The sequence below is a fragment of the Embiotoca jacksoni genome, unplaced genomic scaffold (assembly GCF_022577435.1).
Source record: "Embiotoca jacksoni isolate LCO1_2020_lvr unplaced genomic scaffold, fEmbJac1.0.p SCAF_34, whole genome shotgun sequence".
In the NCBI taxonomy this organism is placed as follows: domain Eukaryota; kingdom Metazoa; phylum Chordata; class Actinopteri; family Embiotocidae; genus Embiotoca; species Embiotoca jacksoni.
The window spans coordinates 1113357-1141264 of record NW_027185386.1 but is presented as its reverse complement, the minus strand read 5'-3'; the positions used below and the strand labels follow the sequence as shown (position 1 = coordinate 1141264).

The 27908-nt window shown below is 42.8% G+C and overlaps 5 protein-coding genes across 5 annotated transcripts in view; 1 reads left to right on the top strand and 4 right to left on the bottom strand.

The window, feature by feature from the left end:
• Positions 1–137: 137 nt before the first annotated feature.
• Positions 138–4683, bottom strand: LOC138207802 (uncharacterized). Its single transcript, XM_069165316.1, has 12 exons — positions 4555–4683; positions 3715–3913; positions 3605–3637; positions 3352–3461; positions 3053–3164; positions 2835–2867; positions 2707–2739; positions 2392–2625; positions 1734–1837; positions 1295–1460; positions 1139–1195; positions 138–950 (listed from the first exon to the last, which is right to left on the bottom strand). The coding sequence occupies exons 1-11, from the start codon at positions 4617–4619 to the stop codon at positions 1151–1153; spliced, it is 1134 nt and encodes a 377-aa protein (XP_069021417.1). The 5' UTR covers positions 4620–4683; the 3' UTR covers positions 138–950; positions 1139–1150.
• A 596-nt stretch (positions 4684–5279) lies between these two features.
• Positions 5280–9170, bottom strand: rusf1 (RUS family member 1). Its single transcript, XM_069165315.1, has 14 exons — positions 8731–9170; positions 8579–8656; positions 8369–8483; positions 8229–8274; positions 8078–8110; positions 7692–7797; positions 7199–7300; positions 6558–6628; positions 6258–6442; positions 6066–6123; positions 5923–5987; positions 5685–5816; positions 5533–5598; positions 5280–5432 (listed from the first exon to the last, which is right to left on the bottom strand). The coding sequence occupies exons 1-14, from the start codon at positions 8878–8880 to the stop codon at positions 5347–5349; spliced, it is 1293 nt and encodes a 430-aa protein (XP_069021416.1). The 5' UTR covers positions 8881–9170; the 3' UTR covers positions 5280–5346.
• Positions 9171–9940: 770 nt separating this feature from the next.
• LOC138207807 (transmembrane protein 265-like) lies at positions 9941–13003 on the top strand. Its single transcript, XM_069165322.1, has 3 exons — positions 9941–10188; positions 11305–11519; positions 12758–13003. The coding sequence occupies exons 2-3, from the start codon at positions 11307–11309 to the stop codon at positions 12914–12916; spliced, it is 372 nt and encodes a 123-aa protein (XP_069021423.1). The 5' UTR covers positions 9941–10188; positions 11305–11306; the 3' UTR covers positions 12917–13003.
• A 625-nt stretch (positions 13004–13628) lies between these two features.
• prr14 (proline rich 14) lies at positions 13629–23954 on the bottom strand. The gene is made up of 11 exons (XM_069165311.1): positions 23841–23954; positions 22813–22840; positions 22511–22620; positions 21744–21906; positions 21595–21648; positions 21023–21063; positions 17414–20506; positions 17196–17337; positions 16184–16293; positions 15198–15266; positions 13629–14819 (listed from the first exon to the last, which is right to left on the bottom strand). Exons 3-11 carry the CDS (start codon positions 22606–22608, stop codon positions 14543–14545), a joined length of 4047 nt encoding a protein of 1348 aa, XP_069021412.1. The 5' UTR covers positions 22609–22620; positions 22813–22840; positions 23841–23954; the 3' UTR covers positions 13629–14542.
• A 1234-nt stretch (positions 23955–25188) lies between these two features.
• Positions 25189–27908, bottom strand: part of cd2bp2 (CD2 (cytoplasmic tail) binding protein 2) — a 2954-nt gene continuing 234 nt past the window's right edge. Inside the window, exons 2-7 of the mRNA XM_069165486.1 lie at positions 27677–27755; positions 26677–26806; positions 26372–26529; positions 25717–26290; positions 25544–25629; positions 25189–25446 (exon numbers count right to left, since the gene is read on the bottom strand). Coding sequence (XP_069021587.1) covers positions 25336–25446; positions 25544–25629; positions 25717–26290; positions 26372–26529; positions 26677–26806; positions 27677–27751 — 1134 coding nt within the window. The 5' untranslated portion in view covers positions 27752–27755 and the 3' untranslated portion in view covers positions 25189–25335. The remainder of the gene's footprint in view (positions 25447–25543; positions 25630–25716; positions 26291–26371; positions 26530–26676; positions 26807–27676; positions 27756–27908) is intronic.

Genomic DNA, 27908 nt, shown 5'->3' with positions numbered 1-27908 from the left:
GAAGTAGTAGAACCGACTAAAATGTATAAATAAATACTGAATAAACCAATAAAAATGAAGTTAAATCAGAAATACTAAGTACCAAGTGGTAAAACTTGTATAAATAAATAGACAATAATAATAAAAAAAAAAGAATCAAAACAATTAAAACTCAACAAGAAATTGAAAAGGGAGGTCCTGAGTTTGTTTTTCAGAATATCAATAAAACACGAGTTTTGAAGTAATTTTGTGAACTAGTTTGTGACCGTCGTCGTGAGACGGAGACGTGTTTCTGTGGGACGTCGTCGTTTCTTCTCACAGCTGTCAGCGCAGCGAACAACTGACAACAGCTGAGCTTTGTTTTTCTGTCTTGGTTTTTAATGAGTCAGCAGTGTTTAAAAATGTCAACCAGAAAAGAGGAAAACACAAACTTGCACAAACACACGTTAATGATACTGTCAAATATGAGGACCAAGAAGTGACCTTTGACCCCTGAAACTCAGCTGCTGTCCTACTTGACATATTAGTAATTCATTTAAACTGTTTATGCTCAGATCCAAGTATGAATTCTGACATATTCATCATATTGAATTATTTTAAAACAATTCATGTTGCTGAAATCAAACAAAACAGTATTCTACCTTATTTTGCAAACTGAATGATTTTGAAATTCTTATTTAAAGAAAGTTTATTGACATGTTTTACATTTTGAAGATGATGAAGACTATTATTCATAATATATTAGTTATTGGGCAATTTGAGATTTGTAGTGATTCTAAGGAGGAGTGAAGGATGTTGGACAAATTTGCTGTTTTTATATGGAATCTCTTTCAAGTCGATAAAAGTCCAGACGCTGATCAACATGGAGGTTTCCACCGTCCTGCTCTGACGACGGCGTATTTCTGAACGCAGTTCTTCTTCCCTGTTTTGCAGATGAAAGTGAGTCCAGTTCAGTTTCCAGTTCGAGTGACCTGAAAATAAAAGAGCGTAAAATTACTGTTAAGTGACCTGTTGGTAAAATTCCCACAAGAGTCACAAACTTTTCGGCGATTATTTTCAAATCTAACTTTATCTTTGTCTCTCTAGAAAAATGTAATTATTCACTAACATTACGGTAAAAACACTTTTTAAAAAGAGACTTAAAATACATTCAACTCACCTGAGGAACTTTCTATTTAACCACGAAAGCACTTTCTCGGATGTCGGAATAATCAAACTGCGGGAACAGAGAGGTGAGAGCACCAAGAGGTTTTCAGTGTTTATCGCGTGAAGAAAAGACGCATCAAAAGCTCAAATGTTGGAAAGCTTCACTTACGTCCAGTCCTCGGGGGGATTGGACGGGCTGCAGTCCGCTGCAGCACAGCAAAGAAAAAGGCCTCTCCTTGGTCCTCGAGTGCTCTTTGAAGCACAGACTGAAAACTTTGGCGGGCAGGTAAACGTCCCAGTCGGCTGCGTGCTCGGTGATCAGGTCGCTCACCATCCTGGCGGGGACCGGAGAAGTTGTGGCGTTAAAAATGTCGGCAGCATGAGAGAATTGTCAGCTAGCTGATGCAGTTTAAAAACCACTAAATGAAATATCAGTGTAGTAACAGAAGATGAGATTTGTACATTTGTAATAGTGTTTTAGCTTAAATGTGTTTTTTTCCTGGTCCTGAATGCAGCATTGCAATTTTCTAAAGCGATGAAAACACCAGTAACACTCCTGATGTGACAAAAGTGTCTCAAATCAGATGGAGAGTTTAGAAAGCACCGACCTGTCAATCAGCGGCGGTGTGATCAGATCGGCGGTGCCGGTCTGATGATGGTGGACCACGAGAGCGACGGCGACCTTCAGCTGATCTTTCAGATCTCGGTTGATCTGGCAGAGGGACACGTTCACACATCGTGACGACACACCGGCTGATTACGACACAATATTAAAGCCTCCGTCGGTTTTACACTTTAAAAGTGTCGCTAGGTTTTTGTGATATTTTGTTTTTGTTACTGGAGAAAATGAGCTCATTTGAAACCCTGAAAGTTATTTTCAGGGTGATTTCACTGCCTTCACTTTTAAGCTCACATCTTGGTCTTTGCAGGGTCGAACCATTTATGGGTCGAACCATTCACATCTTGTTTTTTTCAAGACAGTCTCCAGTCCACATCTTTCATCATTTAATTATATAAAACTTAAGCGATTCTATATTTTAGTTTTTATATTAAGGGAAGAAAATGGTCTTACGGAGCCGTTATGTTTTTACATGTATCTCACTATAAAATATGGTCAATGAAGATATCTTTTGATCGTCTAGAATCTGGAAACATCTGAACCGTGTTTTGTGGGCGCTTCGCTCAGTGTCGAGTCTGATTTCTTACAGACTCTGTTGCTGAAGTTCATCCCAACAGGACGAGCAGTTCGCTCCCCGGCCGACTCACTTTGTGGACGATGTCGTGAGGCAGCCTGGAGAGGATCCTGAGCGGGAATCCGAAGTGGGCGATGATGTCCGCGACGCTCTTCGCCACTTGTGCGGGGAGACACGACTGCATCGGCACCGCCTCCACCCATTTGGAGAAGTAGTCCGTCACCGTCAACACGTACTTGTGTCCGGTCGGCGTTTGGGGCAGCGGTCCTCTGACGTCCAGGCCGAGCCACTGCCACGCCTCCTTCACCTGCCGGTCGGCGACATTACGTCACGTTTTTTTTACGTAATTCTGTCACATCTCCGAGTAGCCGTGTTGTGTTGGACCAACCTCTATCGTGTTTACGGTGTCTTTGTGTTGTCCCTATTAAAAATGACAGAAGAACGTGATTAAAATACTTCACAATGTAAAAATCTGAGTATGAAAGAGAACATTTTATAATCTTTCTGACTACTTACACTGAAATTCTCATCTGGAGCCCACTGAATACTCTGTTGACGCAAAAATGACTCATAAACAAATGGACAATATAAATGGCAATAATGATGATAAACATTTGACTGATCTGCCGCCGTCATACCATAACTGCCATGTGTTATGTTAAAAATAAACATTTATATGAATGAAATCACAAAGTTATCAAACTTATTAGTTAATAAAATGCTGAGCTGCTTACCTGCGGTACGCAATAATCTCCATGGAAGAAATGTGGAAACGACTCGATCTTCATCAGCCCTTCATCCACGATGATCCTCCACTTGTCGGACTTTTTTGGGTCCTTGTCAATCCTACAAAAAAAAAAAAAAAAAAAGGGGGGGTCAAAGGTCAAAAGGTCAGGGTTTCCCCAACCTCAGCATTCAAATGAGGCCGAGTCCAGTGACGTGATTCATGAATATTTGTCTTTGTCCAGATGAACAAATGCAGTCATTGCTGGTATTATTATTGATGAAAGACAGGAGGGCTGAGCCCCCGTACCCGGGGGGGTCCGCCGGCGTCCGGCCCGGTTCGGTGTTCTGGACGCTGTTCGTTGCTGCGGTCGTGGCGGACTGAGACGAATCTTTCTCGGAGGCTTTGGCAGCGGCTGCCTGGATTTCACAAGACAAGACAGACGACGCGCACTCTGACGTCAGATGTTCAAAAGCTCTGCTGTTGATTGACAGCTCGACACCACCGGAGCGTTTCATTTTAAACCTCCATCTGTGAGATGTCAGCGTCGTGCAGGTCTCACCTTGTGCTTCTTAATTCTCGGGTTGACGGAAGCCTGTAATGAGCGTAAACAGCATAAAATGAATTTAAAATCTCAGACTAAATGAGAGAAGTGTTAAATAAGCTACGAACCTTTTTCTGTGCGTCGGCGTCGGAGTGAAATATGGTGGGAACCGCATCCTCTCTGAGAGTCACGCTTTTGCCCGATCTGTCGATGTGCTGCTCCTCAAAATGATTGATGCACAGCACGGAGAAGCGCGTGGGAGTCCAGTCCTTCCACTTCATGTTCGCCAGCCATTTCTTCAGTTTCCGTGGATTGTACAGAGGAAACCTGTCGCAACACATAAAACCCGTGAAAACAACGTGTGCGATTATCAGACAGCAAACAGAAGATATTCAGCTCATCAAATATTCCCATTTGAGAAGCTGCAAAGAGGAATTTTAAAGTGTTTTTTCAATTTAAATTTGTTTTGGACTGTGTGATATTCTCTCTTTAAAAACCTTGAACATTTGATGAACCTTTGTAAAGTTTGTTTGGTCATTTCTGTCCATTAAATCTAAATTGATCATCTTCTGTAAGAGACTGCACTCTATTTCAATGCAGGTCCATTAACTTCACATTAATTGTTCCCTTCCTATCATGCCTACTTTGTTGTTGTTGTTGTTGTTGTTGTTGTTGTTGATCTAAACTCTAATGGAAACAACTGAGCTGCATTAATATCAGTGAACACAACAGAGTGTAAACAGGTAAACAAACACTGAGGACTGAAGTTAGCTCGTTTCTTTCAGACATTTGTTTTCTTTCTGTCTTTTTTTTTTAATTTAAATTAAAATATAACACTAAAACGAACAAAACAAAAACGCAGCCAACAAACGTAAATAAACGATTGAAGCGACTTCACGTCGATATTTTTGTTGTCTTAACTATTTCTGTCCTGTTGCTTTGATTCACTCTTAATATTAAACACTCACTTAAAAAACTTAACATCTGAATCGCTCGAGTTTTCGCAGTTGTAGGCACATTTATAACGTCCCATTTAATTTATTCCTGTTTCACTATTTGCCACCAAACTAACGAATATTGCGGCTAATGCTACAAGTTCCTTCAGTTAGCGATGAAACAAATCAACATCCGGTTGGGATTTTCAAAATACAACTTCCGTGGCATGATTTACGACAAAAACAGAAACCCTTAAACACTTATATCGTATCCTGCAGTGTTCAACATGATCTTTTTTTAGTTTATCTACTATCAAATCCTCGCGAAGTACCTAAATTAAACCCCAGTTATTACTTCACTAAATTAATTCAAGAGACGCACGTGCTTCATTTCCAGTAGTACCATACAGGAAGTGGTTAACTTGACAACCACTTTCCTAACGGATGTTGTTGCTTTTTTCTTCTTCGTGGTGTCTTAATGGGTTGTGCAACTTTAACACTGCCCCCTTTATTAAAAGAGCAGTCATATTTCATTTGTATGATACATTTATAAACAAGTAAATAAAATGTTTGGGTTTTTTTTACAGCAGAATAAATACATGTCAAACCAACTAATAACATTTACTCACTTATTGTCTCGTGTTGTATTTTAATTACCTAACAGTCAAATATTTAGTGTACAAATATAGATTATTTTTTTCTCTACTTGGATTGTACTTATTAAAATTAGAGAAAAGACTGAATCAAATGAGACATGCTGGTACTGAAAAATATCACTTTAATGGATCTTTGGACAACGTGACACAAACAAATAGAAATAGTTGTTCAGCTGCTTTTTGTTTTCCACTCGACTCTCCACTCGTCCCAGTCCAGCAGAGTTCGTTTTACATCCCATCCGGCAGCTTCCACACCTGGAGATCGAATTGAGCAGAACCACGTTTCTATGAGTAAAAATACAGCCGTGACAAGTTGGCAAATTCTGGAGGTTAAAACGGTTTCACGCACGCTCACCTTTGAGAAACGGATCGAAGGTCGCGTCCATCAGCTTGTGACCCTCGTGCACCGTTTCCCAGTGACCTTTTTCAAAAAGAGAAGCGTGCTGTGTGTGAAGTGCAACGTTAAAAACACTCTTTTAATGCTCGTGAAGGGAGGCGACGGCTCACTTTGCTGCTTCGGTGCTTCGTGTTCTCCGGACGCCGGAGGGCTGGACGCGCTGCTGAGCCACACGGCCTCGCACATCGCTCGGATCTCATCACGTACCGACGCTTCTGCTCTCAAACAAACACGCACGCAGCCTTACGAAGGACAAAAGCAGGGTTAGAAAATGAAAGTAAAAATAAAAACTCACTCAAGTGTATCGTTTGAGTCTTAAAGCGACGGCTGTGGACGAGGGCGGCGTACCGTCTCTGACTCCTAACAGGTACGGCGTGTCGTTTCCCTTCGAAGCCAAACGAAGTTCCTCTTGGCTGCAAAATAATCAGTGAAATGAAACTGTTGACTTTAAAATGTGTGAGAAAAGAACAAAACTGTTTGTGTGAACTCACCTCCGCACAACCTCATGAAGCTTCACTCCCAGTTTGATCGGCACAGTTTTCCCAAACTCTGGAAAAAAAAAAAACCCACAGAGGATAATTTAATAATAAATAAACAGACTCAACAGTAAAAAAAAAAAAAAAAAAAAAGTTTGTCAAACCCTTAAAGAGTCGAGACAAATGTAGATTTTTGTTTTTGTTTACCCAAGAAAACCGGTTCTCTCCGATTGGCCTCCGGGGGACTCAGGATGCGTTTGTCTCTCAGATGCTGTCGCCACACGATGGACAGCCGCGCCTCGTTGAAGGTCTCCATGACGACGGAGCGCACGGCCTTGTAGTTGGCAAAGAGATGGAGGACGGTGAAGAGGAAGAAGAGGCCGAGAGTCAATCTGAGGAGCGGAGAGAGAGCGACGGGGACGGCGTGAAACCCACGACCGACTCCGGCAGTGATGGAAGAGTACAGTTAATATATATATTATATATTTTAGATACAACAATACTTACACGGGATTATCAGTGACGAGGGGAATGAGTACCAAACTGATCAGCAGTCCGGCCAAATTCACTAAAGTCTCCTGGTGGGAATCAAATAAAATATAGAAAAAAAAAAAGACATTTATTAATCATTTAATAGCACAAGAAGATAATATTCATCGTAAAAACCTGAGTTTTCCTGCTTGTTTACTTTTTATGTATAAAGAAATATTTTCCTCTCTGATATATTTTAAACTAGAACAACATTAAATAATTAGTTAATAAACTGACAATTAATCGCCAACTACTTTGATAAGTGATTATTAATTGTTGTGAATAATTTTGTGATCTTTTTACATATAAATATTTACTGATTCCTTATGATAATAAACGGAGTATCTTTTAATTGGGCTACTTTGGACTTCAGGGAACGCAGGTCGACTTTTTTTTTTTTTTTTTTTTTTACCACTTCCTGACGTTTAAAAGACCAAACAGACAAATCGATGATTTGAGAAAGTAATCGACAAATCAATCAAAAAATGTAGATAATTATTATTATTTGCAGCCTGTTTATAACCGGACACGTGAAATGGAAAGAATGCAGCTGTATCAGGTGACATCACCGCTCACACCGGTTCACTTCATCACCAACAGCAACAAGTCACGGTCACCTGACTGCCGTCTTTGGCGGAGATGTCGGCCATGTTGTCTCTGCGAGCCTGATGGACGGTCAGAGCAGCTCTGGTCGCGCCGCCGGCGACTCCGACGACAGACTGGAGACGACAAAACTCACAATAACATCGCCAAGTTCAGTTTTGTGAAAAGCCAACTTATACCCAGGAAACGGAGGCCGTTGGGTCGTTTTCACGTTTAACTTCTTTACAAATGTGAAGTTTCATAGTTTGTAGTCTGGTTCCATATTTTGTGAATTGTGACACATTTCCAGTCAGTTCTGGGAGGAAAAAACTGTCAGTAATGAATAAATAAATGATGACCAAGCACGTTGACGTGTGACCCGTATCTGTGGCTCATTCAAAGTCTTTTTTGCCTTCTTGAGTCTTGACTTTTGACAGATGAACATTATTTCTGTGCATCATCAATCAATTTGACTACTTTTCCAATTCGGCCGCTTTTGTCTTTCAACTTCTCTGATTTATTTTTTACCTTGAATATTCCTGCAGTGCACACGATGAATGTGAAGCAAGCGGGAAAGTACGGAGCCGATATTTCCATGAACATGGCAACGTCATTGAGAAAGTCAGCAAAAAGTCTGGTAAAAAAGAAAAGGACATCCGATGTAATAACGGCTGGATTCACAACCTTTTTCTACATCAGGTGCCTAAAACAATGCAGCGCTGAATGTCAGAGCACCACTTTATTTCATCCCAAGTTTAATGTATTTATTGGTCTTACTTTTTCTCAAAAATAATTTTTAACTATCTTTTTTTATTGTACAGGTATTTGTAATTTTTTTTACATTTTGTTTTATTGTGTGCACCTTTTTTTTTCTTCCTAACTGTGTTTCTATTCTTCTATTTATTATCTTATACCTCCACTTTTTGGCCTCAGAGTCCAGCTTACTCCTGGAAAAAAAAAAAAAAAAAACACAAAAAGAAGAAGCTTCTTAAAAATGAATTTTCCATCAGAGAACAAAGATGAATTTAAATTGTGGAAGAGGAAAAGCAGAAGATTTGAGCGAACCCTTTCCGCCAGGCGAAGAGGATTCTTCCCAACATGCCGGTTCCATCTGCAGAGGCACACATCAGTTACTCAAACGTCTGCAGGTGCATTAATCTTACTTTATGGCTTCTTCTTCTTTTTGTCTTTGTTTTACTTCCCACCTCTTAATAACCAGGTGACCGTGGCAGCGGCTACGGTCGCCTCCTGGTTTCCAACTCCGACACCTTTGAGAGATGCCTGAGTGGCCAGAGTCCCTGAGAGGGAGCTGGAGAAAGCCTGAACAGAGGAAGACGACTTTATTAGAGATATTATATTATATTACTGGAGACGGTAATGATCTCCGTGGTTTTTGATGAATCCTCTCACGGTACCTGCACAGTATCCCAAAACTGGTACTGCAGGTAATCACCGCTGACACTCTCCGGATAACCTTGAGGCAGAAAGACACTCTGAAAATAAAATGTTCAAACGTCAGACTCAGAGGATCTTTAACAGTCAAAGCAGCTAAATCCAATAAACGTACTTTAAAAACTCCAACAACGGAGTTTCCTCTTGCTCCACCTTCACCCCCGTCTCTCCTCCTCTCCATCAGTCCATCCTTCACTGAATACTTCCAGGACTCTGAACTTCCATATCTCTCTGTGGCCACAACCACACCTGCATCTTTCTCCATTTAGACCCTTCAACACTCAGAAGGACAAAAACAAGAGCAAACTGAAATCCACCGGACTACATTTAATTCAGGCTCCTTTCAGTGAGGAGAAGCTTGTTCTGCATCACAGCCGACGTGTCGTCGTCCTCCGCTTGTTTTTCTTTGTTACGTTTCCGGGTTGTCTCGTCAGTCCGAGTTTCTGGGTTCCTCATTGGTTTATTGGGATTTTAAGGCGGAGCTCCGACAAACACTAATAATAATATAAATAATATCGTACAATAAACTGTGACCTACATGACGCTGCGCCACCTTTTCTTTTCCTCTTTTTAACTGAATAAATAAAATGTCCCCGGTTATCTTGAGCTCCCTCGAGTTTGTCCTGTTAAAGTTACCGCATTACGCTGCAAATCATGACTTCCTGTAAGAGTTTCAAAATAATGGCTTGCGTTCTCGACTAAAAAAAAAATAACTGCAAAGTGAATTTGTACTTCTTGAAGCACAGAGATGACTGAAGCTGTGAATGCAGATGCAGAGTTCATTGGATGAAAAGTCACAAGCAGAAAAAAATACATCCAGGTTATCGTCAAATAAAGAGTGAAGGAGAGGAAAGATGTTTTATCTCTGAGTCAGAGAGCAGCGGTGGAGGAATATACCTGAGAGGCACTGGGTGTGTTTATTAAAGAGCTTTTGAAGTGAAGACAAAAGCATGAGATCTGTTTGCTCTTTGAAAAGGTGAATTTACCTGTTTTACTCCGAGGGGACACACCTCCCCCCCTCCCCCCCCACCTCCCCCCCCAGTCCTCTGGAATGTGGAGCAGGAATAGAAGAGAAGGAGGACAGGATGCATGGGAAGGAGGAGAGGAGGGAGGGAGGGAGGGAGGGAGGAGGGAGGAGGGGAAGGAGGAGAGGAGGGAGGAGAGGAGGGAGGAGGGGAAGGAGGAGGGGAGGGAGGAGAGGAGGGAGGAGGGGAGGGGAGGGAGGAAAGAAGGAAGGGAGGGAGGAGAGGAGGGAGGAGAGGAGGACAGGAGATAGGCGTGGAGGTTTCACATTGAGTTTCACTCCAGGTTCTCCTTCCTGTCACTCAACAACTTGTCTTCTTGGCTGTCACTCGGACGGTCGTCTCCGGGGCTGTTGGGGTGTTTTGGATTAACACGTTGGAAGGTTTATGTTTTTATTTTTAAAGTTTCAGACTGCAGTTGTCGCCTTTTAAAAGTGGACGAGGAGACAACATTCATCTCATTAGGACGTTAAAATCAAACTGCTTCACTGAAGGACTGAACTCAGACTCGGAGCGGTTTCAGGACCGGGATCTTTTTTACATTTGATCAGGTTTGGACTTTAATTCAACCTTTAAATTGTTGATTGATTGTGACTGAACTGTATCATTGGGTCAAATCAAGTCATAAATACTCTTGTTTGTCGTTGAGAACCACCTTTGATTTTGTTTTTTTTACGTCATTTATGGAACAAAAACCTTTTTACTGGAAATAATCAGTTACATGTTAAGAACACAAACCAGTTCAGCACCAATGATTCACAGGTCTGTGTAATATTACAGAGCTGAGCTTCCCAACAAGACAACAACAGCTGGGGAGAGGTGTGCTTTGATCAAATCAGAGATTACGTACTTCACATATCACATTTTCATTTGACTAGCAGAGCAGGAAGTTTGGAAATGTTTAAAATTGTAATCATACAAGTTTCTCAACTTTTTTTGTGTGGTAATAGTTCAGACAACACAGACGCTATTTCCACAATTCACAAGTTACTTTCTGTTCCACGTTGGAAATAACCTGAAATTCCTCCGGTGATACTTTGAAGAACATGTTAAGACTCGTAAGGGAACCTTTGTTTTGAAATTCTGTAAAGCCCAGTGCAGAAGACACCACAGGTCAATAATTAAATAAGTAAATTAATTAATCAGTCAATGAAAGTTAGACATAAATCACACAGCCAAGTTCAGAACATTTGTTTTGTTTTTATCAAACATTAAATCAGTTCGGGCACTTTAAAGGGAGTTAGTTGAAGGAAGTAACTACATTTTTTCAAAAAGACAAGATTTGAGATTAAAATCTTTAAGATCAAATCAAAATTAAGATCAAACCCTCGTGTTCCCTTTGTGTGAGTAATAACACCTGGTGTGTACTCAGACAGGTGTGTTATCTGGAGTGACACATGGCACCATCACCTGACGTGACACTGATGACATCACTTCTCAGGTTTTTATGTTCAGCAGGAACAGGAAACAGTTCAGAGACAGGAAACAGCTCTCGAGGTCATTTCTCCTGTTCTGACGTGATGCACAAATATTTCTCACAAACCCAGAGATTCATTTTAATAAGATCAACATTTACAAACACTCTTATCAAAACTCAAAATCCTTTCAGGAAGTTTGAAATGGGCTCACTTAAATACTTTCTGAAAACCAGATGTCACATTTTGCAGACATGTCAAACTCACCTCAGAAACCAGGAAGTGAGGATGAAGAGATCCCGCTGACCCAGATATCGGGGTCCGCTGACAGCCATCATAACAGTTCCAATCATAACGTCATCGTTCCTAAAGAGGGCGCCGACGAGGACCACAGGACGCTGGCCATCTGCAGCATCATCTGCGGGATCTCCTGCGTTGGAGTCAAAGCTCTGATATATTCAGTCAAGGTACTTTTTTACTTTCTATTAAAGTGTCACATTGAAAACAGGCGCTGGCAGATCCAAACTGCAGCATATTGAGTGTGAAACGCTTTGTGTTGCAGCATCACACATTACCAGAAAACCAGACCAGTCACACAAGTCTCTGTTGGTGAATCCAGATTTCTCTGGAAGCAGCACTTCCTGTTTTAAACAAGTTCTTTCCTTTCTAGTCACACTCCCAGGATTATTCTGTGCTGCAATCATTCCACCCGCATATAACGCAAGAGGAACTCTTTCTAAGGGACCGTCCATGTGAGGGATCTGAGAAAAGATCGCTGTCACAAAAAGTCATGTTTTGATTAAGTTAATATCAGCAAATCAAGTGAAAATCTTCCAAACTTCCAGGTCCCTCTGAGCTTTAACGGACAGCGATTTGCTTGCTAAGTCTCTGCAATATCAATATCCAGGTACAACCCATCCAACTACATTAAAAACAGCCCCAGTTCTGGAGTGGAAATCACTGCATGGGCTCAGGAACACTTCCAAAAACCATTGTCTGAACACAGTTCATCACTGCATCCACAAATGCAGGTTAAAATCCCACCAAACAAAGAGGAAACCAGATAGAAACTGAAGTGAAGTGGAAAACTGTCCTGTAGTCAAAATCTAAATTTTATATTCTTTTTGGAAATCATGGACGCCAAGGGACTAAAGAGAGGGACCACACAGCTTTCTGTCAGTGCACAGTTCAAAAGTCAGTATCCAGGACGATAGAGGGATGCATTAGTGCACATAGCACATCAGTGAAGGAACCATTAGTTCTGAACAACATATACAGCAACATATGCTGCCATCCAGACAACGTCTCTTTCAGGGAAGGTCTTGTTTATTTCAGCAGAACAACGTCCAACCACATTCTGCACGTATTCCAACAGCATGGTTCTCTAGTAGAAGAGTCCGCTGATAAACTGGCCTCCTGCAGTCCAGACCTGTCAATCATTGAAAACATCTGGAGCATCATAAACCAAAAATATGACAAAAGGAGACTGAACTGTTGAGCAGTTGAAATCCTGTATCAGGCAAGAATGGGACCACTTTTCACTTTCAAAACTCCAGAAACTGGTCTCCTCAGTTCCCAGACATTTACAGAGTGTTGTTAAAAGAAGAGGTGATGCAGCTCGGTGGTGAACATGATCCTGGAACAACTACAAATGTGTTGCTGGCATTAAATTCAAAATAAGCATATATTTTCTTTATTGCAACAGGCGGAGGAGCATCGAGGAAAAGATCCGGAGAAAGCGGCAGAGTTTTCAAAACAGGCGAGAAAATTTAGCATCATCTCCATCGTGACGTGGGCTTCACTTCTGGTGTCGGTTCCCCTGCTTTTCGTGCTGATCTCGTATCTCCTCACTCTAATAGACTGACGGACCTCCGAGGCTCTTCGGGTTTCGGATGTTTTTCGGAGACGGACGGCGAACTGTACGAAGCCGCTTATCGACGACTAAAACACGTGAAGAAACTGGAAGTTACACGAGACACAAAAAGACTGCGGAAGGTCTTTGTTGCGCTGATAAAGATTGTTTACACTTTTATATTTCCTCTTTTAAATAGATTTGTTAAACCAATACCAAACACTCTAGAAAAATGGTATGAAAAATCTTCCAACTTTATACATATTTTAATATGCTGTAATATTTATTTAACAATATATGCACATCTGGACAAATCCAAATCTAAGTGAACATACAAAATCCAGCATTGCCTACAGTTTGAAACAGGGCACTACATGAAACATACTGTATATCTTATATATTAAAAGATATGAACTGTCTCCAGTAATGACCAAATACTTAATATTTCTGCCTCTACAGTTTAACATACTCACTCTTTAATACTTGTATATACTACAAAAGTTAATAAATTAGTCGATTTGTGAATTTAAAACGTAAACATGTTCATTAAGGATTGGGTCTCAACTGGAAAATAAAAAACGCATGGCAGTGCTTCTTCAGGACGTCCTTCTTTTGTTGTGCCAACGTCATCGCCGCATTATTGCATTGTTATCGTATTAAATGTATTCATGTTAAATGCTGTACTTTTATACAAACATATTTTATAATAAAATGATGAAATACGTTTGTGCTCTGTTGCTCAAAAAAGAAAAAGAAAATTACAAATATGTCTACAAAACATGTTTTTATACCGATTTTACAGTTAAGGCAACCTCATTAACATTTGGCAAAAATAATAATAAAAAAATAAAAATGGTTGTTTAACGAGAAGTTACACTTACAATACAAATATACACCACAAAAACAATCGAGATCCTCAGGTTGAACACAGACAGAAACCAGCAGCTTCCAACGTACATTTTACAAAACTGAATCAATAACGGACTAATTGAATAAAGCTGCTCTGAGCTGAGTGAAGAGATTTATGCAGTCTCAGCATTTAGCAGATAAACTTGATTGTACACGAACTCCGTGGACGGGAAACTTTTTGAAATAGGTTGCGGCGATTAAAAATCTCTTGCTGGCATGTGAATAAGTTATATTCAGCAAATAAGAAAAAAAAAATAAATAGCTGCCTTTATTAACAACTTACAAGGAGGCTGCAAGGTCATGACTACAAATGTGACGCGTTGCTTTCTTTCAAGAAACGGACGGTGCAACAGAAGTCGGACGCAATCCGAGTCAACATTTTTGAAAAGACACCGTTGTTTTTTTTTGTTTGTTTGTTTTTTCAGGGAAATGGCATCGGGACCTTCGTAGGGATGCTGAGCAGAGTCCTTCACACCGGGTAGATCTACGATTTACAGGACTGAAACTACGCGTTATTGTACAAATGTTGAAATCAACTTCAGTTTGCTGTCACGGATGGAAAACGTCTCTGAGGGCGGAAACGGACGGAACAGCTGTGATGACTGAAAAACCTGCTGGATGTGTGTAATGAATGTTTCTAACCCGCTGCGATGACGTGCTGTGATGTCGCTGCTCTGCAGCTCGTAGGTCTACGATTGTGCCGACAGGACTCGCGCGTGGACGTCGGCGTCAGCTGCGTTCGTCGTCGTCCATCAACCACAGATTCAGCTGATCGAGCTTGGAGCAGAGCAGCGAGTCCACGTCCTGCTCGCCCTTCGGGAAGCCCCCTCGTCTCGTCCTGGACGAGGAAAAACCTGCTTTTCCGACTCCGATGAGAGGCTTCTTTGGTTTTCTGACCTCGCCGACCTCCAGGAACTCCACGAAGCGCTTGACGCGCCGCTGGCCGAACGAGGACTCGGAGCCGTCCCGCCGACTCAGAGGAGCCTCGAAGATGGTTTCCAACCGGCTGAAACGTGACAAATCCCATCGAATGAGTCGAGGCAGCAGAAAATAAAAGTACACATGAAGCACAAATACAGACCAAGTGATGCAGATGATTTAGATAACAGCACGACCTGTCCTCTGGCGCCACCCGGTGGTCAAACTAAGCCTCTTTGCTTCCCGATTGGTAAACGTCTGACTCATTATTTCTAAATCAACAAATGATTACGATGCAACTATTTGAATCCCTTAAACGCAGCATGAAGCCTCAAAGTCGAGTTGATTTAACTGATCCAGAATTTTTTTGGGGCAAAGGTGCAAGTTAAGCCGTCTATTAATATTTGTTAAAGACTCGTGACTCGTTCATTCAACACGTATAAATGCCGTAAACATCCGATCTTACCTTTCGGGAGGTTTGCTAAAATTCTTATTAGTGTAAATTTCCTCCAAACTGAACTCCTTCTTTTTCAGCCTGCAGGAAAACAGGAGGACAAAAGAAAACCCAGAACAGTTTCAGTGTGAGTATTGATCCGAGAGCATTCGACATACATCCCACATGTAGGAGGACATATCGACGTGATCACATCGGGGGGGGGGGGGGGGGGGGGGGGGGGGGGTCAGTGTGACGCACTAAAAGTTGTTCCACTTTCACACTCGAACCTGATGAAGAGTCTCTGAGTGCAACGCGAGGTTGATTTCAGTTCACAGGATCAAACACATCATCACAGAACTCAGTAACCTCTGCAAACTTTGCGTGTGACCCAGTTTTCAGACAGACAGGAAACCTTTGAAAACTTTGCTCAAGAGTTCCTGAGAACTTTGTGTGATTTGTAGCAAATTAAATAATGTTAAACCATTAATATGTTTGTGCACAATAGCAATGAAGGAATTATGTTCATCTTGCGTAGAGTTCCTGCACGAGGTATCGAGCCGGCCGTTAACTTGAATCTGACTCACTTTGCTAAACGAGGAAGGAAGGAAGTCGTGGAGAGAACGACGTGCGTATAAATGTGCCGTTACGGCAATTCTTTGATGTCAACAACGAAGCAAAAACACGATACAGAACAGACTCATTTGTAAGTTCGTCAATACGTGCTGAAAGTCCTTCTGGCTGCAACAACTAAACTAAATCCAAGCAAAGCAACACATCTGTCTTTATTTACAATGGTGGGAATACACCGCTACAGGTTTTATTTTTATTTTACTTTTTTCAACTAAAAATAAGAAATTTTACACAACTTTTGACCAAAATTATTAACACGTGTGTAGTTTTCAAAAATGCTAGAAACAAAAACGGGAGCACCCAAAAAGCAAAAAGACAAATACAAACTTTAAGGTCCGAGTCTCCAGCTGCTGATTAAAACTGGATTGAACGTATGGCGTCCGTACCTGATGCGTTTGGGGAGGCCCATCGGCGTCAGGTTGTTCTGAGGTTTGGGTAAAGTTTTACGGATTCTGATGGACGACACCTTCCCTCGCTCCTCCAGCTTTTGCACCACCTGCAGCGACGTTAGGAGAGGAAACATTAAATATGAGTGCTGACAGAGCGACCAGGAGCCAGCAGGATATTTAGATATTTACAGCCAGCAAAAGCTGTGCTAACAAACGTAACCTGCTCAGACCGGGCAGGATATACAGACTTATTATAAAATGTGTGATATAAATGTTGCTTAAAAAAATAAGAGTGGGTGAAGTTTCTGTATGTCGAAAATGAAAGTAGGGTGAAGTATAGCGCTGTTTTATTGGACTGAGTTACTCTTATCAAGAGGAACCTTCTGATGTGGAAAGTGACTGTAAATCAAGATAAAGGCCGTTTTCATTTGCTGCAGTTGTTGCCGTGTATTATGATCCATATTCTAGGTGCAACCAGTTCAAAACGTTTTCCTGGATCCTTGTGAGAGTCGCTGGATTCAGGAATTGCTGCACGTCGCTGGATTTATAGCTTTTGCAGAATTTAACGACACAACAGCTGCTTGCAGAGACAAAAAGCTCAGCAACATCTGGTATTCATGATTACTGTTGAATCAACCAGCGGTAGTCGCGGCTGATGGATTTAGTTTTCCTTCAGAAAAGGAGCCACGCGATACGAATCGGGGAAAGAACCGGCGTGACTGGTGAGACCAGTCAGGACGCAAACGTTGGAGTCATCGTATTCAAACCTTCAGTTTCCAACAGAGTCCTGAAGTTTTCAAACCAATAAAAAAAAATGTCAGCAGCATTTTCCAAAGTCTTTATTTTAGCGCTTCAAACAAACCAATAGTTTGAACTATTGTTAGCATGCCATGAGTTTTAAAATGAAACCATCAGAATGGATGGAGTCAAAATTTTGCATTAAACTAACGACAAATGCGAAGTCTCCAAAACAGGAGATGTAATGACACCAGTGTAAAAGGATGCTTACCTTGATCTCGGAGTCAGACAGAGCTTTCTCCTCTCTCAGCCCAACGTCTTCAAACTCCTGACTGGACGAGCTCGTGTCCTCGCCGTCGTCTTCCTCCTCGCTCTGTCGTCTCCTCTCCATCTCACACACCAACGTATTCCCACTTCAAAGAAGACGAGAGGTGAGATCACCGCCGCTCGGACACGTCGGTGGCACAGACGTTATTAACGGTTTGTTACCTGCTGCTAGGATCCAAGGTGGCGCCAGAGGAGTCCGTTCTGGGGATAAATCCTGGAAGGTGCCATGAAGAGGAGCTCAATGGGGACGACAACGAGGAGGAGGAGGAGGAGGAGGGAGAGGAAACGTGGCTGGAAGTACTCGGGCTGGCGGACGATCCTCGGCCGTCCGCTTTCTTGGACAGGAAAGCCAGCGGGCTCGACAGGAAGCAAGAGGCGAGAGCGGAGAGGTAGGTGCTGGGGGACAGCGTGAGGCCCGGAGACAGGTGTTGGGCGAGGGGGTCGTACGGGACGGGTCTCCGGGAAGGGTACACTTCCTTGCGGAGACACAGCGGGACGATCTCCCTCTCCACCTCCAGGCTGCAGACGGTGTGGCGACGAGTCCGCCGCAGGGACTTGTGAGCGTGCGACACCAACGGACCGTGGGAGGACGGATGCTGCTGCGACGCCGGCGTCCTGCTGTGATGCAGCGGGTGCAGCGAGGACGTCCAGGACGCGTCGTGGGGACGGAGCGAGAGGATCTCCGGACACGAGTAGCTGCGCAACAAGCGCCTGGACGGGCCGTTTTCTGAGCAGCGTACGCCCGACGCACTCAAATCCGCGTCTTCTACCGTGATCGATTTGGTCGCCTCTTCACCTTTACGTGTTCGACCATTCAAACCACGTTTGGTCCTCCTTTGGTTGTCGGCTCTCGGCTTGATGTTAACTCTTCTTGAGCTCGACCTTTCCCGACGGAGAGTGATGCCGCTATCGTTACTAACTTCGGAGTTCGAGGGAAATATCGTAACGTGCTTATCTTCATTATTCAACTGTACACGCGAGTCTGACGGAGGTCGGGAGGGTGAAGGAACCGGTGAAGGAACCGCTGGGGAGGGTGAAGGAACCGGTGAAGGAACCGCTGGGGAGGGTGAAGGAACCGGTGAAGGAACCGCTGGGGAGGGTGAAGGAACCGGTGAAGGAACCGCTGGGGAGGGTGAAGGAACCGGTGAAGGAACCGCTGGGGAAGGTGAAGGAACCGGTGAAGGAACCGCTGGGGAAGGTGAAGGAACCGGTGAAGGAACCGGTTGGGAGGGTGAAGGAACCAGTTGGGAGGGTGAAGGAACCAGTTGGGAGGGTGAAGGAACCGGTGAAGGAACCAGTTGGTGATTACTTTCAAAAGGTGTCATTTCAAAATACAGAGGGTCCGTGGAGATGTTTCCTTTGCTTCCCTTTGACGGACTTTCTTTGGTTGTGGAACGAACACTGCTGACGCACCGCTTCGTCTCCTGAGTCCCGCTGGACTCGGACGCCTGAACGGCACCTCGACGGCCCTTTTTGGGTTTCTTGGACGGCTGGCTCTGCCCAGTAGTCGATCCCTCTTTTTGAGGATGCTCGGAGGAACTAAAGTCCGCGGGCGTGAGTTCTGACGGCTCGGCCGACGGTACCGACGAGGTAGAAACCGAAGTGTTGTCCGATTCCGTCGTTACACTTGCTAAGTTTGCCGATTTGCGTTTCTGCGGCTTCTTGTTGATGTTCCTCGTCCTCTGGAGCTGCTTCGTATCAGGACGGACGAGAACCTCAGAAAATGTCTGTTCTTCAGCTTGTTTTGTAGAAGTGATCGCCACAGTAGTTTCCAGATCCATACCGTTATGGACTTCATCGAGTTTACCGACTTTGCTCGCCTTCGGTCTTTTGCACGAACCGCTCGGTTTGGCTTTGCTGCCTTTTTGCTTGTCGGACAAACCGCTGCTTTTTTCCAGCGAGCAAACCAACATGGCGTCACAGCAGCTTTCAGTCCGCGTGTGCAATTCTGCTTCATCGTTCGTGGAGGCCAGACTTCCTCGACCACCTTTTCCTTTCTTATTCGCTGTTTTTGACGCAGCCCGTCTTTTTCTGGCAGGTTTCAACGTTTCTTCCGCGTCCGCGAAGGTATTCGTCGACGCAAAATCCTTCCTCAGTGGCCGAAGCCGTCTCGTGACGCCGTTATCCGAGTCTGTGTTGAGTAGCTCTTGAGTTTCTTTATCCTCCGTACGCGTGTCGGATGTCAATTTTTTCCTCTTCACAGAGTCTTGGGAGTTACAGTTAACGTTCAGCACTTTCATTTCCCTCCAACGACCTGAAGCTGAACACGTTTCGGGGTTCAGTTGAAACTCCAGCTTCCGTGTGTCCAAAGTAGGTTTCAGTGTCCTTTTATGAGCTCTGTCGCTCGGTCTATTTGGGAAGTTTTGTCCGAGGAAGACACAACCGTCTCCGTTCCCGGTGTCGTCCTCGTCCTCCGGCTGAGTGGAACACGCTGAAGAATACGAGGACACCGTTTTGTTGGAGTCAGTCGAGTTGTTCAATCTTTTCTGGTAAAAAAACTGCTCGTCGTCCAGCTGCTCCTTCGCGTCTTCAAATATAAGAGTCTGAGAGTTTGTTACCTTTAGTTCAGATCTTTTTCCTGTACGTTTTCCGGGCAGTGGTTGTAATTGGGCGGCCGGCTTGCCTTTCTGACCCTCCACACCAACGGGTATCTTTAACGTGGGCTGGTGTGACGGGTCTTGCTCAGAAGCGGCACAGCGTGAAGGACTGTGTGGCGAAGGAACTAAATCAGCTGACATATCGTCATTCTGATTTATTACACAGTCATCAGTCTGTTCAGAGCTTCCTGTTGACAAATCCTTATCAAAATTCAATTTCTTTGAATATTTGAAACCGACAGTTTTTGTATTTTGTGCCCCTTCTTCATCACCGAGCCTCGGCTGCTTGGCTTTGGCGTCCTCCCACCTCCCACTTTGTCCTTCTGGAGAAGACGACCTGCTCGGCTCCGAGTGTTTGACATCAGTTGCGCCGTCGTCGGCCGGCAGCTCACACTCGTGGTATTCGTCCGGTGGGGGCGTGGACGGTGGAGGAGTGCCGGCCCTGAAGAGTTTAACGGGAGTCATGACGATCTCTGTGAAACTGGCCATCTTCGACCTGAAGGACTGGAACAGCGGTCCGATCACCCATCCCTTCGGGGGCGGGGACTTTGAGACGGACAATTCCTTGCACGTATTCACGCCAGATTTAGAGGCTTCGACTACATTTTCTCCAGAAGACACGTCGGCTTTCTTCTGTGGAGTTTTCTGGTCTTTTAGCCTGTAAATATAAATGGAGAGAAAATCTGACTTGCAGACAAATCACAATGCTGAAGCAATATGTACCATAAGAAAACATACACATAAGAGTCTAGTAAAAGTATCAACGTAATAGTAATAATAAACTTTATTTGTAGAGCACCTTTCATACAAGAAATGCAGTGCAAAGTGCTTTATAGCAAGAAAATGACATGCAATGTTTCACATGTTAACAGATATAAAAGAAACATTTAAAAATATAGATTACAAATGTGTAAGAACTGATTTAATGCATAAAATAAAATAAGAAATAGAGCAATATGCATTTTAAAGGTGCGGTAGTTCAAAGTGCAAATGTAACGTGTCACCGGTGATTTTACCATCTTGTTTCTAATTCCTCATTAATAAAGAAATCATGAAATGTGGTTATCATTTCTACTGCGTTTGCTATTGTACATTATATGGAAGCTGCTAGAGATCATTTCTACGAGATCAAAGATCAATACAAATGATTAGCGTGCACATGCAACACACTTACTCATTTTGGTGCTCTGCAGCAAAACTGAAATCAAATCCATCCTGCAAAATAAATACAAAAACAACTCAGAATTACTTTTGGCAAATTAAACAGTATCTGGTTGAGCAGCTACAAAACAAACACATTAAAATACCGCTTTACATTTATACATCATTCACTTTTAACAAATATAACAAAAGACGTTCATGATTAATTCAACATATTTTTCACGGGTTAACATCTGTGACATTGTAAAAATATGGTCAAATAAAAAGAGAGATAGAGTTTCATCAGATTTACTCGATGATGATTATTTGTGTTAAAAGCTATTTCACCCGGCCGTGATGAAGCATTACATCCTATAATATCTGCATCGGAGCCTTTGTGGGTCACATGAAGACCCTCGTCGGATGCAGCGGACCGTGAAGGAGGATTAAACCACCGGATTGACCCGACACCGCGCTCACTGGACGGATCTCCCATGTTGCCACAACAGCACACGGATTAGACGTGTGACGGATTTACGTGAAAACGACTCGGTTTGCTTCTCAATCTCCGTCCAACATGTGGATGAAGGAAAAGATTAAACCAACCTTGTTTTTCTCCTCGTGTGTTTTTTCAACCCTCGGTTGCTTCGATTGTGACACCTATAAATCAGAGAGATGAAGGGCGTTAGCGGAGACTCGTTTCATTACCGAGAAGCATGTAAAGAAGATTTTTTTATTTTAAATTAGACTCCTACCATAATCTCTCTCTCCGTTTGTCTCTTTGTGGGCGACGGATTCTGTCTGGAGGGTTTCTGAGCCGCTCGGCTGTCTGTGCTTCTCTGCTTCTCCGGAGTTTCAGCTCTGATTCCCTGAATGCGAACGCTCCTTCGGTGTCCAGATATTCCATCATTTGAACAGCTGCCAATGTTTAAAAAATATATATATTTTTTTTTTTATAAATGTGAAATTGGTTTCTTATTTTAAATCGAAAAAGAATGAAGAGCAGCAAGTTTTAAGGAAAACTAATTCATTATAAATACCAAAAATGACCAAACAAAATACATCCATAGCTAAGCTGCGGCCAACATACATCAATGCAACATAACATGATAATAACTGATGACCAAATGTAATAACTACTCCCCAATGGTGAAGGGATAATCGGTATACATTGTAAACGCATTTCTTACAAAGGTTTTACAAGCATTAAAAAAGGAGCACATTTCACCACTGAAATATTTACACCAACAGGTCTTCACAGATCCTCCTGCTGCTCCGCCGACATTTAAAACTACTGTAAAACGCGAAAGGCTCTTTTTCCTCGAGCTAAATTATGCTGCTCGTCCCTGAAACAGTTAAATCTGCACAATGTGAAAGCAGCAGAGCAGATAAACTCCAACAGACTCCAGGTCTTAATCCCTTCAGCAGATAAGAGAGGGAAAAAACAACCGCGCCAACAAGCAAGAAGTGGAAAATAACACCCGGCAGCAAACGAAAGCAAAAGGTGTCGGGAGAACTATACCTGGGAGTGATGGAGGAAAGGAGGAGGAGAGGAGGTGGAGGTTCGCTGTAGGGAGGTGCACTACAGAAAGGGTTTGGGGGAAGAGCATCTTCATCCATCGGACAAACTATCTGAGGGAGGGAATCAGAGGGAAAAGTCAACATCCCCTTTCACTCCCTGCTTCTTCTCGTCTGGCCTTCTCTGTAAATAACAACAATGGGGGGAAAACAACAACATGCGGGGGGAGGGGGGGGGTCACATCAGCAGGGAAACACTTCCAAATAGGTCTGAAAAATAAATAATAAAAATCAGGGTTCACTTACTCTTCCAGACTCTGGGACGGAGTTTCTTCTGCAATGAAGAAAAGGAACTCAAATTATTAAGTTTATATTCTGCAAAATGTCACAAAATTAAGAGAAGTGGCCTCATTTTATCTGATCAATAATCCCAAAGATTAAAAAATAACATTTAAAAGAAAAACAGAAAATCTGACAAACACAGAAATTTCAACATGTTTTCATGTTTTTTTCCAGACAAGCACGAAAAATACAAAATACAGTGATTTAAAAAAAAGTTTGAAGGGTGACACGAATAAATTAAGAACAAAAGAAAAGGTGTTGAATTTGACTCGAGTTCAGATTTATTTGCAGTCAATCTGTTTCTCTGTTTTTAATGGAAGTCAATGAAAAGCTTTTAAATGTGAAGTAAAAGGTTTGACTGTTGTGTGTTGTGTGTAATTTAAAAGTGAAGGCATGAATGAATCGCAGCAGGTGTGCTGCAGGTTTTGGCTGCCAAACAACACGTTCATCAGTCTCTTCAGTTTAAAACCGGCGGCACACATCGAGGAACCATCAATAATCAATATAATCAATCAGATCAATAACGGGACCAAACGCTGGAGGAGAGGAAACGTCATGATTTAAATTTGAGTCTTTGAAGCCTGCGAACATCAAATAACTTTGCTCGACTTATAAACACGGAAACACTGAAAGGATTTAGGTTTTATTATTATTTTGTTGAATGTTTTCAATCAAATAAAAGCGGCGGTTGGATCAGAAAATGAGCGCCGTCTACTTCCTGGAAGAGTCTCCGGTTCAAACGGGTGTTTCTCGGCTCGAGCTACCGGCCGCTCACGTGTTGAACCGGGAAGCTTCAACATCGTCTGAGAGCAACTTCGTGGTTTCGTGTGACGCCGACATTCATCCAGCAGCCAGCGCGCCGGGGAGTAGTCGGAGCCGGAGACCTGTCAGCCAACGTCTACACCGATTTTAACGGGATAACCGGAAATGTAATCAGTCTGCGTTTTAGTCGCATACGGTTACTGTTGATGAATAACGTGAAATACATTTACCGGAGACGTGTCGCTGTTCAGGCCGGATGATGTTCCGACTTCGCTGTAAACAAGAGCGGGAGGACGGCGGCCGAGACGGCAGCGACTCCCAGGGCCGCTTCACACAGCCAACCACCGAGACACGCGGATCGTCCAATCACAGCGAGGCTTCTTTTTTTCCGCCTGTGGAAATCTGACCAATGAGGGGAGGACTTCGAGGGTCGTAGGTTGAAGGCAGCCAATAGGAGCGCGCAGGCAAATGGCTCCTTAAATTGAAGTCATCTTTTATGTCCTGGAGTGACCCAGTACATTAAAGGACTCACTAAAAGAGTCCAAAAGGAAGAATTAACGCGGCAGCAGGTTCCTATCAGTTCAAATGCAATTATTTATCACGTTTTTTTACATTCAATTTTATTTACTTAATTAACAAAAACATTTTAATTCATTTAAAATACTACATTTTTTGGGGGGATTTTTTTTTATTTCACTTTATTAATCCCCGAGGGGAAATGTCTTCACTACAGCAGGGGGGCTCTCAGGGGGGAGCTGCTGCAGCAGGCTGCCACTAGGCGGCGCCAGGTAACCTGACCTGAGGTGCATGTTTTTGGATGATGGGAGGAAGCCGGAGAACCCGGAGAGAACCCACGCAAGCACAGGGAGAACATGCAAACTCCTACAAACAGAAAGGCCCAGGACCGGATTCGAACCCGGAACCTTTTTGCTGTGAGGTGACAGTGCTAACCGCTGCACCACCGTGCCCCACCATGTCTAATTTGATACAAATTTCAATTGTTAGGGTTTTCTATTAATAATTGTCTTTATTAAAAATTATTTAAATGTCAGAAATCATCTACAATTCCTCAATATTCAGTTTATCATTACGTAAAACCAATAAAATCAGCATTTGAAGAATTAGTAACGGATTAATTTAATCTCAGTAAATCCACTGCCAAGTGTCAGCGTTTCCTTTTGTTACCGCTGACCACATTTTCCACCAAAACATCCAGATTAGATTGTGGACGATGTTTTGCGACTGTGATTTGAAACAATAAACCATGCACGACTGGTGCTGTTGGAAGGATTGTTAAAATCCTGGCAGGTAACAGTGATGTAAAGAGAAGTGACTAAATGCTAAGTTTGTTATCATCCTTATTGAAAACCTTAATTTATTGAAGGCAAAAGTACCATTCAAGATTGCAGTTTGGGGGCAAAAGTTGAATTGAAAGAAAAGTAAAGTAGTTTCTTCTACCGCGTGTAAAATGGTGAACACGTAATTCTATTGAATCTTTTTTTTATGAGCCTTAAAATGTGATGTTTCTCGGTAATAAAATTTTAAATTTTTTTAAAAAAAAGCGAAAAGAAAGGCTGATGACACCACAGACTATTTATTTATTTAAAAACAATGTACAGAAAACATAACTGCTGTTAAAATGATAGATCTGACACCAAAACCCTGAAAGATAAGACCAAAGAAAGGTTGAAACATGAATGCTGAGGGTGATTCTTTGGACACAGATCATGTGTAGAGCTCGAAGTCTAATCTCTTGGAGTTGTAGAACTGAGATCCGTCCTGGTCGACCCTCCTGCAGTAAACGCCGGTGCTGAAATAGCCTTCGTCCACCCAGTCCTGGAGCCCAAGACGAGAAGACGGTTACAAAAAAACACCTGTTTAATGTAGATCATAAGAAATTCCATCTCATACATCTTGTTCCCAAACATCATACCTGCATCTGCTGGCTGGTGAACGGGCCGAAGACTTCTGATTTATCCTCATTCTCCCATTTGTACTCCCACAGGACTTCATCGCTCACTGAGAGGACGAGAATTAAAACGGATATAAGTGTGAAATTAAAAGTAGATGTAAAAAAAGAAAAGAAAATAAGAATGACTAAATGACCTTTTTTATCTTCCTCGTCTTTGTCCTCGGATTTGACGGCTTGCTTCTCGTCAAAATTATCAGCAAACATGTCGAGTTCGTCCTCGTCTTCGGGTTTCTGGTCCACCGCCGGCCGCTTGCTGCTCATTTTCTTCATCAAGAAGCCCAGTTTTTCGTAGGTTTGCTGATAGATTTCAAACATCCCGGATCCGACCAGCCTGTCGGCGAGCGCCGTGAGCTTATCGAGCTTCTCCGCGTCCCGCTCGGTCTCCTCGGTGGCTTCGCTCTCCTGCCTCAGCTTCCCCCTCTTGCGTAGTCCGAGGCCTCCCAACCGACGGAGCGCCTTGGCGACCGTCTCTCCGGGCTGCAACAGTTCGACCACGGCTTCGGTGAGCTGGTGCTGCGTGTAGGAGGCCAGCGGGTCCTCGGCCGGCTCCTCCTCCTCCTCCTCATCCTCGTCTTCTTCATCTTTGTCCCCCTGCTTTTCTTCCCTCTGTTTCTCCTCCTCGGCTTCGTCCTCGTCGCCCGCCCTGCGTCTCCGCTTGGCTCCGAGACCTTTCTTCTTTTTCTTGAAAGGCTGCTCTTTTATTCTCACCTGGAAGAAGACATTTATATTATTTAACAATGCATTGAAAAGTTTTCATGAGCAAAGTGTATTTTCCTAAAATGTAATTACCCAGTCGATGTTGTCGAGCCAGTTGTCTCTGATCTCTTCTTCCTTTTTGACGAAGTAGTTTCCCTCCGAGTCAAAGTGTCCTTCCTGCATCTCCTCGTCCAGGTTGAAAGGCGTAATAGAAACGCCCTCGTCGTAGTCGATTGTTGCTCCTTCTTGGCCTGAAAACATAGTTGTCATAGTGATAAATTAAAAACAATTACTGATACACACACAGTTTAGTCAAAGCACCATCTTGCTGGATTTCTAGCCACTTAACAGCCGTAGACCACTTTATAGTTACAGTTCAAATAATCAACACGACGCACCCTCCACGTCATCATTGGCTAGAATATCATATTTGCTGCTCTTCGTCTCCTCCGCTTCATCCTCTTCATCGCTGTCGAGGGAATGTTTCCCCTTGAACCTGGATCCTGGTCCAGTGACAGCTTCACACGTCTGGTCCAACGGCAGAAGAAGAGCAAACACAGACGTGACGTCACAGTGGACAGAAATACAGACGTAAAAATCGATTCATCTCCACGGTACTCCAACTGTCCACGTGTTCCTTTGAAAAGCAGAGTTACTCTCCGTGTAATTCAGCACTTTTAAGGGCATAAGGTTGAAAAAAAATACAGATCAAAATTCACCATAAAATGAGCAAGTGTCATCCTCAGTTCAATAAATATAGTCTTTACTAGATCCTGTGTTAATCTACGTGTTGTTATTCTCTTGTTTGGTCTTTTAAACCAACAACAACAGAGATGTATAACATTACTTGTCTTAAATCAATTGTGACAATATAATTGTTATATTATGTGTTTATAATTGTGAGGTCCAACCTATTAAATCAGACATCTGGGCTGTCAAGGAGGAGACACTGATTTGTTCTTGTAGTCTTGGACATTTTGTAGGAAGCTTCTGTGATGCGGTTAGGACCTGTTTGTTATATTACCGTATATAAACGTTTCCAGCACATTTTATTTAAAAGTATGCAGATCATTTTTACTTTAAGTCAAAATACTCACAGCAATTCAACTCCATTATGAAGTAAAAGTCAGAATGAAGTTCAGAGAAAGACCTTAGGATCAGAAACTGTGAGGGACACTGAGGAGCCCAATCTCAGCTCCGGGACCGATTACACGTTTTCAGGATTAATAACAGCTGCAGATTCTGAGGTTCAACTTTTCTGTGTCTTGATAATAAAATGTGCTGCTTGTAGAAAGCCTGGAAGATGTTATATATTTAAAACATCAGTCTGCTTCCTTAAAAGCTGTAAAACAAACAACAACAACAACAACAACAACAACAACCGGACATTGTTTTTACCTTTTTATTCGGGACTTCGTCCTCCACGTCCAACTCCCCGTTACCGTCCTCAAATGTGACTTTTCTTTTCGACATGGCGCTACGAAAAGGCAGAAAACAGACAGTTTGTGTTCCCATGAAGGACATCTGACAGCAGCGAGCAGTTTTATTACGAAAATAAACGAATTTACTGAATTCTGACGTTTGATCACAGAACTCATGTTAGCCTCGAGGCTAGCATGTTAGCCAACGA

What these genes read in the sequence shown, in the direction of transcription:
- LOC138207802 (XM_069165316.1), bottom strand. Translation starts at nt 4,619, where the DNA reads ATGGGACGTTATAAATGTGCCTACAACTGCGAAAACTCGAGCGATTCA. An exon ending in TCAGATGTTAAGTTTTTTAA is followed by an intron (nt 3,914 to 4,554) that starts GTGAGTGTTTAA and finishes GTGTTGCGACAG; the next exon opens with GTTTCCTCTGTACAATCCAC. An exon ending in ACGCCGGCGGACCCCCCCGG is followed by an intron (nt 3,165 to 3,351) that starts GTACGGGGGCTC and finishes TTTTTTTTGTAG; the next exon opens with GATTGACAAGGACCCAAAAA.
- rusf1 (XM_069165315.1), bottom strand. Translation starts at nt 8,880, where the DNA reads ATGGAGAAAGATGCAGGTGTGGTTGTGGCCACAGAGAGATATGGAAGT. An exon ending in CTCGTCACTGATAATCCCGT is followed by an intron (nt 6,443 to 6,557) that starts GTAAGTATTGTT and finishes TCCGCTCCTCAG; the next exon opens with ATTGACTCTCGGCCTCTTCT. An exon ending in CGAAGCACCGAAGCAGCAAA is followed by an intron (nt 5,599 to 5,684) that starts GTGAGCCGTCGC and finishes TTTTTGAAAAAG; the next exon opens with GTCACTGGGAAACGGTGCAC.
- LOC138207807 (XM_069165322.1), top strand. Translation starts at nt 11,307, where the DNA reads ATGTCAAACTCACCTCAGAAACCAGGAAGTGAGGATGAAGAGATCCCG. An exon ending in CTCTGATATATTCAGTCAAG is followed by an intron (nt 11,520 to 12,757) that starts GTACTTTTTTAC and finishes TTATTGCAACAG; the next exon opens with GCGGAGGAGCATCGAGGAAA.
- prr14 (XM_069165311.1), bottom strand. Translation starts at nt 22,608, where the DNA reads ATGGATGAAGATGCTCTTCCCCCAAACCCTTTCTGTAGTGCACCTCCC. An exon ending in AAACGGAGAGAGAGATTATG is followed by an intron (nt 21,649 to 21,743) that starts GTAGGAGTCTAA and finishes TCTGATTTATAG; the next exon opens with GTGTCACAATCGAAGCAACC. An exon ending in CACACGAGGAGAAAAACAAG is followed by an intron (nt 21,064 to 21,594) that starts GTTGGTTTAATC and finishes TTTATTTTGCAG; the next exon opens with GATGGATTTGATTTCAGTTT.